The 18,630-nt window shown below is 36.9% G+C and overlaps 1 protein-coding gene across 1 annotated transcript in view; it reads right to left on the bottom strand.

The window, feature by feature from the left end:
* Positions 1–3,902: 3,902 nt before the first annotated feature.
* Positions 3,903–18,630, bottom strand: part of LOC101119791 (disintegrin and metalloproteinase domain-containing protein 5-like) — a 73,624-nt gene continuing 58,896 nt past the window's right edge. The window contains exons 15-17 of the mRNA XM_060406941.1: positions 18,138–18,357; positions 4,680–4,766; positions 3,903–4,019 (exon numbers count right to left, since the gene is read on the bottom strand). Coding sequence (XP_060262924.1) covers positions 3,903–4,019; positions 4,680–4,766; positions 18,138–18,357 — 424 coding nt within the window. The remainder of the gene's footprint in view (positions 4,020–4,679; positions 4,767–18,137; positions 18,358–18,630) is intronic.

Here is an 18,630-nt window from a genome sequence, read left to right as displayed (position 1 = left end):
GAAGAGAATTTCAAATAAGCTTCTGAGTTTCTATGAAAATTTTAATAAAACCATACAAAATAAAGAGATTGTTGCTATCCTGATCAAACACAAACTAGTCTTTGCTCATCTATATGCATATTTACCAAACAGAGCAAATGTAACTCTTTGCAAGTTCCATTCAGTCTATAAATTTCTTACTGAAGAAAAGAAAAAGATCTCACTTGCCAAATGTCCTGTCCACCTGGTACGCAACACTGAAAGGGGTGTGATTTGTTCTTCTGTGATATGAAGGTTTTCATAATGAAAATTTCAATCACTTTTAGTTTCCTCAAATGTGCAGAAGCATTTAACAAGATTTTTTTTGTTTGTTTTTTAACTTCACACTGTGGAAAGACATTGCTTCCTTAAACAAGTGTACAAGGTGGTTGTACACTTTGCTGGCCATAGAAGATATGTTGAAATATTTGCAGTGCAGTGGGTGTGTGTTCAGTCATGGCTGACTCTTTGCAACCCCATGGATGGTAGCCCACCAGGCTTCTCTGGCCATGTAATTCCTCAAGTGAGAATATTGAAGTGGGTCGCCATTTCCTCCTCCAGGGTATCTTCTTGACCCAGGGGTCAAATCAGGATCTCCTGCATTGGCGAGCAGATTCTTTTACCAAACCACCTGGGAAGCCCAGTTCAGTTCAGTTCAGTTCAATTCAGTCGCTCAGTCGTGTCCAACTCTTTGCAACCTAATGAATCGCAGCACGCCAGGCCTCCCTGTCCATCACCATCTCCCGGAGTTCACTTAGACTCAAGTCCATCGAGTCCATGATGCCATCCAGCCATCTTATCCTCAGTTGTCCCCTTCTCCTCCTGCCTCCAATCCCTCCCAGAATCACAGTCTTTTCCAATGAGTCAACTCTCTGCATGAGGTGGCCAAAGTACTGGAGCTTCAGCTTTAGCATCGTTCCTTCCAAAGAAATCCCAGGGCTGATCTCCTTCAGAATGGACTGGTTGGATCTCCTGCAGTCCAAGGGACTCTCAAGAGTCTTCTCCAACACCACAGTTCAAAACCATCAATTCTTCAGCGCTCAGCCTTCTTCACAGTCCAACTCTCACATCCATACATGACCACTGGAAAAACCATAGCCTTGACTGGATGGACTTTTATTGACAAAGTAATGTCTCTGCTTTTCAATATGCTCTCTAGGTTGGTCATAACTTTCCTTTCAAGGAGTAAGCATCTTTTAATTTCATGGCTGCAGTCACCATCTTCAGTGCTTTTGGAGCCCCAAAAAATTAAGTCTGACACTGTTTCCACTGTTTCCCCATCTATTTCCCATGAAGTGATGGGACCAGATGCCATGATCTTCATTTTCTGAATGTTGGGCTTTAAGCCAACTTTTTCACTCTCTTCTTTCGCTTTCATGAAGAGGCTTTTGAGATTCTCTTCACTTTCTGCCATAAGGGTGGTGTCATCTGCATATCTGAGGTTATTGATATTTCTCCCGACAATCTTGATTCCAGCCTGTGTTTCTTCCAGCCCAGCGTTTCTCATGATGTACTCTGCATATAAGTTAAATAAGCAGGGTGACAATATACAGCCTTGACGTACTCCTTTTCCTATTTGGAGCCAGTCTGTTGTTCCATGTCCAGTTCTAACTGTTGTTTCCTGACCTGCATACAGATTTCTCAATAGGCAGGTCAGGTGGTCTGGTAATCCCATCTCTTTCAGAATTTCCCACAGTTGATTGTGATCCATACAGTCAAAGGCTTTGGCATAGCCACGCTAAAATATTTACCTGATGTAAAATCTTATTTTTTAAAATGCTGGACAAGAAGAAAATACTTCTCTAATGTTGAAATTCATGGAGGATGAGAATAGAGAAAAAAAAGTTCTCAATGAAATGGAAATTTATATGCTGCTTTTCCAAAGCAATCTGATGATCTGTGAAGAGGCCTTCAGAATTCCAGAATAGGATGTATTGACTACACCTTGGTAGTTCTATGATTTGCACAGGTTGTGACAACAATTCATACACTTGAAAAAACGACTCATACCTTTGGAAATAAAGACTGCTTCGGAACTCAAAAAATGTAACCAGCAATGGGGAAGCAAGTTAGGAAGGACTTCCTCAGTTCCTTTATTAAAACAGTAATGTATATGGAATTCAAATTAGATTTCACCAACTAAGATTACTTCTATGCTTTAAGCCATGTTCCCTGAAAAAGAAATATTTCACATCCAGTGTGCTTCGGAGTGCATAAAAATGATGGGCATTTGAGACATGGATAGCCTATCTGATGAATTTAAATATGCAAAAGAGCTGACTGACAGAGAGGTGGCCTATTATACCAAGCCTGTAGCAACAAAGTGATTGAACATTTTTGGAGAGCTACAAAATATGAATAATTTTTCCAAGCCTGAAAACCTGCTTTATCTAGTAAAGAAAACCCTTAGTATCCTATGCTCAACTGCTTTTGTCAAGATACTTAGCATAATGCCATTACAATGAACTGATATCACAATTCAGTAAACGTGGGCTTGTTAAAACAAAGCTTCAAGTCAAAATGAATTTTACATTTGATTCTATTCCACTTTGCTACCACTTAAAAGAAGGATATCTTAAAGGCTGCAAGCAGTTCAGAAAAGTATAACTGGAGAATAAAACAAAAAATATGTCTGACTCTATTATGGCACTGAAAGAAGCATGACAATGTTATTTTCATTAAATATGAGGGTATCATTAATTATTCCTGTTATATTTTTATTCTTTCTCCTTTCTAAAAATCATACATTTATGTATTTTAAGAAAAAAGAAGATAGCCATGCAAAACTTAAATATCTAGTACAGGGTTCTTAAAAAGAGGTAAAGTAAATTGCTGTATTATAGAATACATTATATTCTCATTATAAAGTATTGTTCTTGTTCATATATTGTTACTTTTAATTGGTTTTTCTATAAACTACTATTGATCAGCACTGTTAATTAGTTCTATTGCTGTTTCACTTAAACAACAGCAATTTACATAACAACCTGGAGAAGGAAATGGCAATCCACCCCGGTACTCTTGCCTGGAAAATCCCATGGTTGGAGAAGCCTGATAAGCTACAGTCCATGGGGTTGCAAAGAGTCAGACACAACTGAGCAGCTTCACTTCACTTATTTAACAAAAGTACACAATATAGAATAATATCAAATTTGAAATAAATACCCATTTTTTCTACATATTTATGTGAAAATAATAATATATATAGTTTCTTGTTACGTGTTAAATGATTATATTTCCTTTTTTTAGGTCTACACACAGTCTGATATATCTGTATTTTAATTGTCTAAGAAGTTACTCCCCTATGTATGCCTCCTCTTGGTATTCAAGCTGCATATAAGCCTGCCCAGGAGCTCATCATTTATTTGACCCAAAGGAAAAGGGGTAAAGGGGGAAAGACATCCTCTTCTGAAATCAGGACTATTGTCCAGTTGTTCCCAGTCTCATCCAGACCTACTTGATCTCAAAACAATCCTCAGGAACCCTAGGTGTGGGGATATTCTCAAGGTAAAATTTTAAACTTTAGGTCGGAACCCCTACAATGCAAAAGAAAGGAGTGGCCTGAAAGACGATGATGATGACTTAACATCATTTTAAACCAAGCATATGTGAGACAATCCAAAGTGAACAATCAAAGTTAACTGGTCAAATTAGGTACACTGTAATTTCTACTTTTCAAATTTCTTACTACTAGGTACAATTTTTGTTAGTAAACAATATCAACATTGATACAGGAATACAAACTTAAAACTGTCTTAGTTTTTTAAAATTTTATAAGTAAAATAAAACTCATATTTGTTGACATGAGTTGCTTTGCAATGTGGCTTGGAACCTAAATTTCATTTTCTTACATATTACCTTAGATTAACAAAGTTTTAAAGACACTAACCAGCTTTGTGCTGGTGTCCATCATCGACACTTCCAAACCCTCCTAGGAGGGGCTTGCAGTTAGGAGGCCCAAACCCTTTCAAACAATGGCAATGATTTAAATTGTTACATACCTAGAATAATTAGAAAATAGAACAATTTTTATGTACAAAGTTGGTTTTCCATAGAGACCAATGAATATTCTATAATTATTGAACAGAGAATTTAACTTAAATAGACAAATTCAACAAATTGTCACAAATTTTACCTTGAAAATTTCCTATACTGTAGAAAGTATATCTGGCTTCTCTTGCCAAATCATTTTTAAAAATTATTTCAATTTGCCCCATAACCAGACCAAGATATTATCAATCAACAATAACATGCCACTAATTATCATTTACTTCCTAACTTCACAGAAAAGTCTGGACACTAAATTAATGAACAAGACACTTCTAATGACCTCATTTACCAGTTCCTGCCTTTCTCTGTTAAAATAAGATCATTTTGGTTAAATGGTAAACACAGTACCTACAGCATATCCAGCCCACATATTTACCAATCATTTTATATGTCCAGAATCATCTTAAATGTTTCTACATCTTCTCTAATATTAAACAGTTTGGCAAGATTTCTCAAGAAAGTAAGATTGAAGCTGTAAGTTATAGACTGTTAAATCACACCAAGTAGCATGAAGATAATAAAAAATTACTCAGAAGATTTCTTTAAATCTCCAGACTGGTGACTGAATTGTTCAAAGCATGTTACTTAAAATGAAAACTGAAATTACTTACTCCTTTTGAATTACAATCAACATCGTTACTGCATTGTGTAGTATTTATTTGGAATCTAACCTCTATACAGGAAAAGTTCAAACAATACTAAAACAAAGCAAAGAAATTGAAAAACAAATTCAGTCAAACCAACAAATTAGACTGCGCATATAGATAATACATGAGAAAAAATTCAAGGTTTCATATTACCAAGAATTGGCATAAAAACTCAAAACATAAAGTTATAATTGTGACAGCATTGAAATAAATATGAAATAAACTATGTGCCTTCATACTGTAAAAGTATAGTCATGTAAGAAGTTGAAAATTTTATTTTCTTGCCATCTAGCACCAGCAGTCCTCTTAGAAAGAAAAATATCCAGAAAAATAATTTGGTTATGTGAGGAGCATATGTGAGGAGCATTTAAAAAATATCCAGGCCTGGGCTGTACCCGACACCATTATATCAAGATATCTGTGGGCAGAGTTTAGATGATTACCAGGAGCAGTTAGGGTTGAGAAATATCACATGGGAGGTTGAGATAATAAAATCACGTGTATGAGGAGCAAATGAGGCACGTTACTATTGCATGTGGGGAAAGAAATGAGGAGAAAAGCAAGGATAACAGGAAATTACATGAGGTAATACAATGATGAGAGACTCTCATGAGAGAGATGGCTAAATGGCCTTCTAAGAAAAGGAATGTTTAATGTGTACATTTATATTGCCCTAATTTATGGCGTTAAATTATGTGACCTTTTCCAATTACTCAAAATTTTTCAATAAAATCAATACTTTACCAAAGATTTTTGTTTTTGGCTGAGTTTTGCTTTTTGATCATAATAACAACAGAGGAGACAGAAAGAGGGGGATCAGAACTCAGAAACAGAGATTGGAGCCAATGTCATTTAGATTTCAAGGGGAGAGAGACCTCAGATCTTGTAGGTATCTGTATGTTTTCAAATAAGCAAGATGTGACAGATACTATGATATTATCAAAAACTATTAGGAGAGGGTGGGATGATTTGGGAAAATGGCACTGAAACATGTATAATATCATATAAGAAATGAATCGCCAGTCTAGGTTCGATGCAGGATACAGGATGCTTGGGGCTGGTGCACTGGGATGACCCAGAGGGATGCTTTGGGAAAGAGGCGGGAGGGGGGATCAGGATTGGGAACACGTGTACACCCGAGGCGGATTCATGTTGATGTATGGCAAAACCAATACAATATTGTAAAGTACAAAATAAATTAATAAACAATAATTTTTAAAAAGTAAATTTGAATTTACTAGAGACTAGAGACTCTCTTTCAAAAATATGTACATTAATTTTCTAGTGTAGCTCTTAGAATTAATCATTTCTAAGATAAATTAGAACATTAACTGTTGGATATATTGTTTATAGAATATTAGAACTTTCTGAAAACATTCTATAATTATAGAAGTATATTATTGTTATTATATCTATAACTATATATTATTATATATTATATTATATATCTAAACAATTATATTATTGTTAATGCTGTTTGCTTATTCTTATGTACAACATACATGATAACTATACATATTGTATTATAGCAGAATATAATATTGAACTAATATTATTCAATTAAAACATTCATCTACCAATCAGAAAAAAATCAAGAGTTGATCATAATAAGTTAAAAATCAATATAAATTTATATATTCTACAGAAACAATCGACACAATTTAAGAAAGTTTTTCCAAAAACGATCCATCAGTTCAGTTCAGTTCAGTTCAGTCACTCAGTCATGTCTGACTCTTTGCGACCCCATGAATTGCAGCACGCCAGGCCTCCCTGTCCATCAACAACTCCCAGACTTTACCCAAACTCATGTCCATCGAGTCGGTGATGCCATCCAGCCATCTCAACCTCTGTTGTCACCTTCTCCTCTTGCTCCCAATCCCTCCAGGCATCAGGGTTTTTTCCAATGAGTCAACTCTTCGCATGAGGTGGCCAAAGTACTGGAATTTCACCTTTAGCATCATTCCTTCCAAAGAACACCCAGGACTAATCTCCTTCAGAATGGACTGGTTGGATCTTCTTGCAGTCCAAGGGACTCTCAAAGAGTTCTCAAACACCACAGTTCAAGGGCATCAGTTCTTCAGTGCTCAGCTTTCTTCATAGTCCAACTCTCACATCCATACATGACAACTGGAAAAATCATAGCCTTGACTAGATGGACATTTGTTGGCAAAGTAATGTCTCTGCTTGTGAATATGCCATCTAGGTTGGTCATAACTTTCCTTCCAAGGAGTAAGTGTCTTTTAAGTTCATGGCAGCAGTTACCATTGCAGTGATTCTGGAGCCCAAAAAAATAAAGTCTGACACTGTTTCCACTGATTCCCCACCTATTTCCCATGAAGTGATGGGACCAGATGCCATAATCTTAGTTTTCTGAATGTTGAGCTTTAAGCCAACTTTTTCACTCTCCACTTTCACTTTCATCAAGAGGCTTTTGAGATTCTCTTCACTTTCTGCCAAAAGGGTGGTGTCATCTGCATATCTGACGTTTCTCCCAGCAATCTTGATTCCAGCCCAGCACTTCTCATGATGTACTCTGCATATAAGTTAAATAAGCAGGGTGACAGTATACAGCCTTGACATACTCTTTTTCCTATTTGGAAGCAGTCGGTTGTTCCATGTCCAATTCTAACTGTTGTTTCCTGACCTACATATAGGTTTCTCAAGAGGCAGGTCAGGTGGTCTGGTATTCCCATCTCTTTCAGAATTTTCCACAGTTGATTGTGATCCACACAGTCAAAGGCTTTGGCATAGTCAATAAAGCAGAAATAGATGTTTTTCTGGAACTCTCTTGCTTTTTCCATGATCCAGCGGATATTGGCAATTTGATCTCTGGTTCCTCTGCCTTGGAATCCCTTAGAAGAAATGGAGTAGCCATCATGGTCAACAAGAGTCCAAAATGCAGGACTTGGATGCAATCTCAAAAATGACAGAATGATCTCTATTTGTCTCCAAGACAAACCATTCAATATCACAGTAATCCAAGTCTATGCCCCAACCAGTAACGCTGAAGAAGCTGAAGTTAAACGATTCTATGAAGACCTACAAGACCTTTTAGAACTAGCACCGAAAAAAGATGTCTTTTTCATTATAGAGGACTGGAATGTAAAAGTAGGAAGTCAAGAAACACCTGGAGTAACAGACAAATTTGGTCTTGGAATACGGAATGAAGAAGGGCAAAAGCTAATAGAGTTTTGCCAAGAGAAAGCACTGGTCATAGCAAACACCCTCTTCCAACAACACAAGAGAGGACTCTACACATGGACATCACCAGATGGTCAACACCGAAATCAGACTGATTATATTCTTTGCAGCCAAAGGTGCAGAAGCTCAATACAGTCAACAAAAACAAGACCAGGAGCTGACTGTGGCTCAGATCATGACCTCCTTATTGCCAAATTCAGACTTAAATTGAAGAAAGTAGGAAAAACCACTAGACCATTCAGGTATGACCTAAATCAAATCTCTTATGATTATACAGCGGAAGTAGAAATAGATTTAAGGGTCTAGATCTGATAGATGGAGTGCCTGAAGAACTATGGACAGAGGTTCGTGACATTGTACAGGAGACAGGGATCAAGACCATCCCCATGGAAAAGAAATGCAAAAAAGCAAAATGGCTGTCTGGGGAGGCCTTAAAAATAGCTGTGAAAAGAAGAGAAGTGAAAAGCAAAGGAGAAAAGGAAAGATATAAGCATCTGAATGCAGAGTTCCAAAGAATAGCAAGGAGAGATAAGAAAGCCTTCTTCAGCAATCAATGCAAAGAAATAGAGGAAAAGAACAGAATGGGAAAGACTAGAGATCTCTTCAAGAAAATTAGAGATACCAAGGGAACTCTTCATGCAAAGATGGGCATAATAAAGGACAGAAATGGTATGGACCTAACAGAAGCATAAGACATTAAGAAGAGATGGCAAGAATACACAGAAGAACTGTACAAAAAAGATCTTCACAACCCAGATAATAATGATGGTATGTTCACTCACCTAGAGACAGACATCCTGGAATGTGAAGTCAAGTGGGCCTTGGAAAGCATCACTAAAAAAGCATCACAACAAAGCTAGTTGAGGTGATGGAATTCCAGTTGAGTTATTTCAAATACTGGAAGATGATGCTGTGAAAGTGCTGCACTCAATATGCCAACAAATTTGGAAAACTCAGCAGTGATCACAGGACTGGAAAACGTCAGTTTTCATTCCAATCCCAAAGAAAGGCAATGCCAAAGAATGCTCAAACTACTGCACAATCACACTCATCTCACACGCTAGATAAGTAATGCTCAAAATTCTCCAAGCCAGGCTTCAGCAATACGTGAACAGTGAATTTCCAGATGTTCAAGCTGGTTTTAGAAAAGGCAGAGGAACCAGAGATCAAACAATCCATAGGACAGTAATTTTGATCAAATAATATGTTACTCAATCCAAACTAGTATTTACATGAGATCTTCAAATGCTATTTAAATATTACTCCCTACAGTGCTTACAAAAACACTTGCTTATACATTGTACAACATAAAAAAATGATCTGTATAAAATTTACTTAAGAGTAATGTTGCTGTTTAAAAGAGGTATGGAGATCATTAAAAACTAATATTGGTGCAATATTGCTCAATAAACCTGTGAAAATTGTCCACAATTTGTAAATAGAGACAATGGGAGAACTACACTCACCCCAATGTCATTTTTGAACATTCATTAAAGGAAAGACAAAGATTGTTTAATTATTTAAGGGAATGCATTTTCCATAACTTGCTAGTCACTACTGAGAAGAGCCTAGATTTTGTTAAGTTACATGATAACAGATTTTGTCTGGCAAATATATAAATGAGTTTTGTCTGACTGAAAAGATAACCCCCAAATTATGGTTTTACTGCTCTATAGGACATTAGCAGATTTTACTTTAAACCTAGCAGTTGTATTTCAACATTCTTTTGCCTAATGGCTCTAGATATGTAGTCCTTTAAACACTCTTTGAACTAGCTTTCACACTTTGTTCCTTCATTACTGTGTTTGATGGGCGCTCAAATTTATATTTGTATAAAAGCTATGTTTTTACATTTCTGAAAGTCTTCAAGCCCCAAATGAAGTACCTAAGTGGACATATTTGCCATACTCAAATTTCTTTGCCCAACAAAAGTTCCCTTTAAGCTATTTAAGTATGGACATGTATTTTCTTATATGCACATGCCTTGTAGGGTAATTTACAAGTGGCATCAAAGATTTACTTTGGCTCACTCTCCATTTCTCTTGAGTTTTCTTTTCCTTCTCAGTTTTGTTTTGAGTTGTTTTGATATCATTTCTGATTCTTAACCGGTCAGTAAGTCTGCCCATGATATATGCTGTGCTGTGCTTAGTTGCTCAGTCCCATCTGACGCTTTGTGATCCCATGGACTGTAGCCCTCCAAGCTCCTCTGTCCATGGGGATTCTCCAGGCAAGAATACTGGAGTGCATTGCCATGCCCTCCTCCAGGGGACCTTCCCATCCCAAGGATCAAACCCAGGTCTCCTGCATTGCAGGCAGATTTTTTTACCATCTTAGCCACCAGGGAAGCCAATGAATACTGGAGTGGGCAGCCTATCCCTCCTCCAGGGGATCTTCCCGACCCAGGAATCAAATCGGGGTCTCCTGCATTGCAGGCGAATTCTTTACCAGCTGAGCTACCGGGGAAGCCCACCCATGATATATACATGTATATATATATTTGTGAATATATAAATATTTGAATATTTGTGAATATATAAATATATGTGAATGTTTGCATATATGCATATACATGTGTATATACATGTGCATACACATACAACTTTGCTTGTTTTACATATTATAGAATGGCTATACCTTTGGGTTGTGTAAATTGTTCATTTTTGCCACTTTAAAAAGAAAATGAGTGTGACTTTAAGGAACCATATAATGTGTGTATAAGTTTTTAGGCTGCTAACTAGCTTCTGTATGAGAGGTAGTAATTAATTATCTACCTCTCATTTCTTTCTGAAATACCTTAACTGCGTTAAAATTATAATTATACAGTTGGGACATATTAGTAGCAATAATGGCAGAAGACAACCATCTCAGGGTAATGGGTTGTGTAATTGCTTTTCAAAAGACAAACTAGCTTTATCCTGATGTTATATCTGATTATTTCAGAATATAAAAGAAGACAGTCAAAGTCAAGGTTTAAATGAATACAGAATATTATATTTTGTGCAAAGTAACCTTTATTTTGTTTATAGTATCTGTAATTAAAAAAATAATGAGTCTGAAAAATTTTAGTAATAACTGTTCAGTTTTGGTGGGATCAATCATAAGATAATTTTAGAATGTGCCTGTGAATAATGTAGAGCCTTACAGAGAATGAGATGGTTGGATGGCATCACCAACTCAATGGACATGGGTTTGAGTAGACTCTGGCAGCTGGTGATAGACAGGGAGGCCTGGCGTGCTGCGGTTCATGGGGTCACAAAGACTTGGACACGACTGAGTGACTGAACTGAACTGAACTGAATACTGTATTGATGTAAAATTATAATTTGGATTTTTAAGAATTGTATACCTAGAAGTTGGTTGTGAAGTATTTAATTTGCTCTTAATAGAGGTCATCGTCATCGTGAAGTCACTCAGTCGTGTCCAACTCTTTGTGATCCCATGGACTGGAGCCCACCAGGCTCCTCCATCCATGGAATTTTCTAGGAATAGAGGTAGTACAAAGCTTTTCTTTACTTTCTATAATTCACCTAGATGAGAGAGATTCAGTAGTTCACCAAAATAATTTTCTGGCTTTGTATCATGTAAATGGTTATTTTTAAAACTTCTCCATATTTTTGAAAGAGCTAAAGTTCTGTATAATTTTACTACATTCACCTATTAATATGGAAGCTCTTGCACTGTCACTTTGGTTAACAGGGAGCTAAGCAAGTTTTACTATATACCAATAATCCTTTTTAATTAAGTGACCATACCACCTTGGGCAACTGTGGTGATTTTTATCTTACCAGTTCTGAGTCTAAAGTCAAAAAAAATTGGGGGTCATTTTTTTAATACCTAAAACTATTTTTAAATTTCTGAGATTGCAAACAGAAAGTAACGGATTTGACCTCTTATCTCATAAACAAAAGAATGCTAAAAATAATTAAATTTGTTTGATATTCTCCATAATTTATTCATTTTTGGAAGATATTAAATTTTTAATGAAAATGCATCACACTGTAAGGGCTTTTTACAAAACAACAAAAACTATTGTTCCTAACTGCAATTGAGAAGAATTTTATATCTTTACTTTTTAATTCATTTTAAAATTTAAGTATAGCTAATTTACAATGTTGCCTTAGCTTCAGGTGTATAACAAAGTAATTCAGATGTGTATATATATATATTCTTTTTCCTCCGGTATAGGAAATGACAACCCACTTCAGTATTCTTGCCTGGAAAATCCCATGAACAGAGGAGCCTGGTGGGATGCAGTCTATGGGGACACAAAGAGTCGAATAAGATTGAGCACACACACAATGATGATTCTTCTTCAGATTCTTTTCTATTATATGTTATTGCAACACACTGAATATAGACCCCTGTGCTATACAGTAGATGTTGTCATATACCTATTTTATACATAGTAGTGTATATCTTTGGAGAACGCAGTGGCACCCAACTCCAGTACTCTTGCCTGGAAAATCCCATGGAAGGAGGAGCCTGGTGGTCGGCAGTCCATGGGGTTGCTGAGAGTTGGACACGATTCAGTGACTTCACTTTCACTTTTCACTTTCATGCATTGGAGAAGGAAATGGCAACCCACTCCAATGTTCTTGCCTGGAGAATCCCAGAGATGACGGAGCCTGGTGAGCTGCCGTCTATGGGGTCACATAGAGTCGGACATGGCTGAAGCGACTTAGCAGCAGCAGTGTATATCTTAACTCCAAACTCCTAATTTATGATAGTTTCCATTACTTCTCAGTTAAATAGCAATGTAGGAGCTGCATAGGATGACAGTATGGAGATTCCTTAAAAAAACTAGGAATAAAATCGCCATATGACCCAACAATCCCACTCCTAGGTATATACCCTGAGGAAACCAAAATTGAAAGAGACACATGTATCCCATTGTTCTTTGCAGCACTATTTACAACCAGCCAGAATATGGAAGCAACCTAGATGTCCATCAACAGATGAATGGATAAAGAAGTTGTGGTATATATATACAATGGAATATTACTCAGCCATAAAAAGGAACACATTTGAGTCAGTTCTAATGAGGTGGTGGATGAACCTAGAACCTATTATACAGAGTGAAGTGAGTCAGAAAGAGAAAAATAAATACCATATTCTAACACATATATGTGGAATCTAGGAAAATGGTACTGAAGAATTTATTTACAGGGCAACAATGAAGAAACAGACATAGAGAATAGACTTATGGACATGGGAAGAGGGAAGGAGAGGGTGAGATGTACAGAAAGAGTAACATGGAATCTTACATTACCATATGTAAAACAGATAGCCAATGGGAATTTGCTGTATTGCTCATGAAACTCAAACAGGGGCTCTGTATCAACGGAGAGGGGTGGGATGGGGAGGAAGGTTCATAAGGGAAGATATATATTTATACCTATGGCTGATTCATATTGAGGTTTGACAGAAAACAGCACAATTCTGTAAAGCAATTATCCTTCAATAAAAAATAAATTTTTAAAAAAGAGGTGCATAGGATGAACTGTCAAAGAAATTCAGCCAGCCTTCCCTAGGTTAATTTTAAATGTTATTAATATAAGCAAAACTATTGGTCTCAGCATATATTGTAAATGTTACAAGAATGAATTGAAAGCTCATAGAAAATCAAGTTCATTTCTCTCCATAATATTCTCTTATCCTCAAAAGAAACTTTGATCAAACTCTTTTTCCTTGTTTTTTTAAATTTTATTTTATTATTATTATATTAATTTATATTAATACTATTATATTAATTTTATTTTATTATTTTTTTACTTTACAATATTGTATTGGTTTTTTTATCACACCCCTGCACTCCAATAAAAGATTTTGTTTTTCTCCATTTTAATACTATTGGTGACTCTAATAAATTAACCATTCAAACTTTATAAGCTTTTGATCAACTGGTAGTTTGTACTTTCAGATACAGAATAGAAACTAAATCTTCACTGACATGTAGAAAGGATCCTATAAGGTATTCTAAACTATTTGAATTTAAGAATTAGACTCACAGGTATAGGATATGGAACTTATGCTGACACTGATTAGACTATTTCACTATGGTGTGAATTAGATATATCATATGGCTGAATCAGGATTTACTGGAATCCATTATATCCAAAAATAAAATGCCATACAAAAGTAAACTGCTAACTCAAGATCCAGGGAAGTAAAAATTAATTATTCAGGGATAAATTAAATGAGAAAAATTAATTGTGGTTATGCTTTTCTGATGATAAATGAGAAAGCTTTTTCTTTCAGTTCAGTTCAGTTCAGTTCAGTCACTCAGTCATGTCCGACTCATTGCGACCCCATGAATTGCAGCACGCCAGGCTTCCCTGTCCATCACCAACTCCCGGAGTTCACTCAAACTCACATCCATCGAGTCGGTGAGGCCATCCGGCCATCTCATCCTCTGTCGTCCCCTTCTCCTCCTGTCCCCAATCTCTCCCAGCATCAGAGTCTTTTCCAATGAGTCAACTCTTTGCATGAGGTGGCCAAAGTACTGGAGTTTCAGCTTTAGCATCATTCCTTCCAAAGAACACCCAGGCTGATCTCCTTTAGAATGGACTGGTTGGATCTCCTCGCAATCCAAGGGACTCTCAAGAGTCTTCTCCAACACCACAGTTCAAGGGCATCAATTCTTCGGCACTCAGGTTTCTTCACAGTCCAACTCTCACACGCATACATGACTAATGGAAAAACCATAGCCTTGATGCATTTCTAATCTTCACTTCATTAGCTATATGCTTTTATAAACTGAAATGAAACATTTTAAACTAGTAGCTGGTTCCACACGTCTCCTCAAATTCAAAAATAAAACTTTCACTGTTTCTTCACTTTTAATGGCAATGTAATTATTTATACTCTTGATAATAGTCCAAACTTACTGTCCTGCAATCTTCCCAGGTGGCTCAATGGTAAAAAAAAAAAAAAAAAAAAAAAAAAATCCACCTGCCAAGGCAGAAGACACAGGAGATGCAGACTCTATCTCTAAGTGGGGAAGCTCTCCTGAGGGAGGAAATGGAGACCCACTCCAGTATTCTTATCTGGAATACTAACCCATGGACGGAGGAGTCTGTGGGTTGCAAAAGTGCTGGATACAATTGACTGAGTACACACACAATAAATAACTAGAAAACTAGACTTAAGAGTGCTCCTGCAGAAGAACAGAGAAATAGCTGTAGAAAGAATGAAGAGACTGGGTCAAAGTGGGCGTGATGGTCAGTTATGAATGTGTCTGGGCGTGAAAGTAAACCCTGATGCTATAAACAGCAATATCGCATGGGAACATGGAATATTAGGTCCATGAATCAAGGTAAATTGGATATGGTCAAGCAGGAAATGACAAGAGTACACATCAACACTTTAGAAATCAGTGAACTAAAGCAGATGGGAAAGTGCAAATTTCATTGAGATGATCATTATATCTACTATTGTGGGCAAAAATCCCTTAGAAGAAACAGAGGAGCCCTCATGGTCAACAAAAGAGTCTGAAATGCAGTACTTGAGTGCAATCTCAAAAACAACAGAATGATCTGTTTGTTTCCTAGGAAAAACACTGAACTTCACAGCAATACAAGTCTATGTCCAGCCAATAATGCCAAAGGAAGTTGAACAGTTCTATGAAGATGTACAAGAAGTCTGGAACTAACAGCAAAAAAAAAAAAAAAAAAGATATCCTTTCATTATAGCAGACTGGAATGCAAAAAGAGGAATCAAGAGATACCTTCAGTAACAGGCAAGTTTTGGCCTTGGAGTACAAAACAAAGCCCGGAAAAGGCCAACACACTGGTCACAGCAAACATCCTCTTCCTACAAGATGAGACAAGTCTACACATGAACATCACTAAATGGTCAGTACCAAAATTGGATTAATTATATTCTTTGCAGCCAAAGAGGAGAAGCTCTATACAATCAGGAAAAACAAGACCTGGAGCTGATTGTGGCTTGGATCATGACCTCCTTAGTGCAAAATTTAGGCTGAAATTGAAGAAAGAAGGGAAACCTACTAGGCCACTCAGGCATGACCTAAATCAAATCCATTATGATTATACAGTGGAGGTGATAAAACAGATTCAAGGGATTAGGTCTGGTAGATAGAATGCCCGAAGAACTGTGGATGGAGGTTCATAACACTGAATAGGAGGCAGCGACAAAAAACAACCCCAAGAGAAAGAAATGCAAGAAGTCAAAGTGGTTGTCTGAGGAGGCCCTACAAATAGCTGAGAAAAGAAAAGAAGCAAAAACAAAGAAGAAAAGGAGAGATATACTCAACTGAATGTAGACTTCCAGAGAATAACAAGGAGAGAAAAGAAAGGCTTCTTAAGGGAACAATGCAAAGAAATAGAGGAAAACAGTAGAATGGGAAAGACCAAAGATCTCTTCAAGAACATTGAAAGATATGAAAGAAACATCTCATGCAAAGATCCACGCAATAAAGGACAGAAACAGCAAGGAACTAACAGAAGCAGAAGAAATTATGAAGAAATAGCAAGAATACATAGAAGAACTATACAAAAAAGGTCATAGTAAACTGGACAACCATGATGGTGTGTTCACTCACCTAGAGCCAGACATCCAGGAGCGTGAAGTCAAGTAGGCATTAAGAAGCATTACTACAAACAAAGCTAGTGGAGGTGATGGAATTCCACCTGAGCTATTTCAAATCCTAAAAGATGATGCTTTTAAAGTGCTGTATTCAATATGCCAGCAAATGTGGACAACTCAGCAGTGGCCACAGGTTTGGAAAAGGTCAATTTTCATTCCAATCCCAAAGGAGGGCAATACTAACGAATGTTCCAACTACTGTAAAATTCTTCTCATTTCACATGCTAGCAAGGTAATGCTCAAAATCCTTCAAGCTAGGCTTCAACAGTACGTGAATTGACAACTTTAAGATGTACAAGCTGAATTTAGGAAAGGCAGAAGAACCAGAGATCAAATTACCAACATCCACTGGATCATAGGAAAAGCAAGAGAGTTCCCAAAAAACATCTAGTTCTTTATTGACCATGCCAAAGCCTTTGACTTGTGGATCATAACAAACTGTGGAAAATTCTTAAAGAAACAGTAATAACAGACAACCTTACCTGCCTCCTGAGAAATCTGTATGCAGGTCAGGAAGCAACAGTTAGAACTGGACATGGAACAACAGACTGGTTCCAAATTTGGAAAGGAGTACATCAAGGCTGTATATTGTCACCCTGCTTATTTAACTTATATGCAGAGTACATCATGTGAAATGCCCGACTGGATGAAGCAGAAGCTGGAACCAAGATTGCTGGGAGAAATATCAGTAACCTCAGATATGCAGATGACACCACTGTTATGGCAGAAGGTAAAGAAAAACTAAAGAGCCTCTTGATTAAAGTGGAAGAGGAGAGGGGAAAAGTTGGCTTAAAACTCAACATTCAGCAAACTAAGATCATGGCATCTGGTCCAATCATTTCATGGCAAATAGATGGGGAAACAGTGAAAACAGTGACAGACTTGATTCTTGGCAGCTCCAAAATCACTGCAGATCGTGACTGTAGCCATGAAATTAAAAGACTCTTGCTCCTTGTAAGAAAAGTTATGACCAACCTAGACAGCATATTGAAAAGCAGAGACATTACTTTGCTGACAAAGGTCCGTCTAAGTCAAAGCTATGGTTTTCCCAGTAGTCATGCATGGATGTAGAGTTGAACTATAAAGAAAGCTGAGCACCAAAGAATTTACACTTTTGAACTGTGTGTTGGAGGAGATTCTTGAGTCCCTTGTACTGCAAGGAGATCCAACCAATCCATCCTAAAGGAAATCAGTCTTGAATACTCATTGGAAGGACTGATCCTGCAGCTGAAGCTACAATCCTTTGGCCACCTGATGCAAAGAACTGACTCACTGGAAAAGACCCTGATGCTGGAAAAGATTGAAGATGGGAGGAGAAGGGGATGACAGAGAATGAGATGGTTGAATGGCATCACTGACTTGATGGACATGAGTAAGCTCTGGGAGTTGGTGATGGACAGGGAAGCTTGGCATGCTGCAGTCTATAGGATCACCAAGAGTGGGACACGACTGAGTGACTGAACTGAATGAACTGTGCACTTACAATAAAAAAATTTTATGATAAATGACACCTCTATAAGGCTATTTTAAAATGCATTGGTTGGTATATTATCAAAATCAGCATAAGTATAAAATATAATTGTTAAAACACTTAAAATTTTTACTTCTAATTACCATTCCAGGGCCACATATAGTGCCATCTTCTACAAATGTTTTATCTCTGTCTTCAGGTCTTTCAACTGTGGTAAATGTATCTCTAGGTAACCTCTCAGCATTCAGAAATGCTGATGTGCATATTTCATCTCGTAAATGCGTATAGATCACAGATAAATTTGCTTGTGATATTAAAGTTTTATGTGGCCAGGCACAAACTAATTTTCCACACAATGTGTGACTAAAAGCATAAAGAAGAAAAAAAAAACTATTATTTACAGAAATAAAGTAGATTGCTGATACAGCTAACTTTAAAAAGTATTTTGATAATTTAAATCCAAATTTCAAAAGTTTTCTGTAAGTAAATTTTAGGAGCATATTGATTCATGTATGATGTGGCTCTCTGTGTTTCGTGAGGAAATGTAGCAAGGGAAAAATAAACCATTTTTGAAATCTGACAGCCCTGATCTGTTCTATATTAGCTTCTGAAATTTGAGCAAGTGATTATTGGTGC

The sequence above is a fragment of the Ovis aries genome, chromosome 26 (genome assembly GCF_016772045.2).
Source record: "Ovis aries strain OAR_USU_Benz2616 breed Rambouillet chromosome 26, ARS-UI_Ramb_v3.0, whole genome shotgun sequence".
NCBI classification, from domain to species: domain Eukaryota; kingdom Metazoa; phylum Chordata; class Mammalia; order Artiodactyla; family Bovidae; genus Ovis; species Ovis aries.
This window is presented reverse-complemented; position numbering and strand designations above follow the sequence as displayed.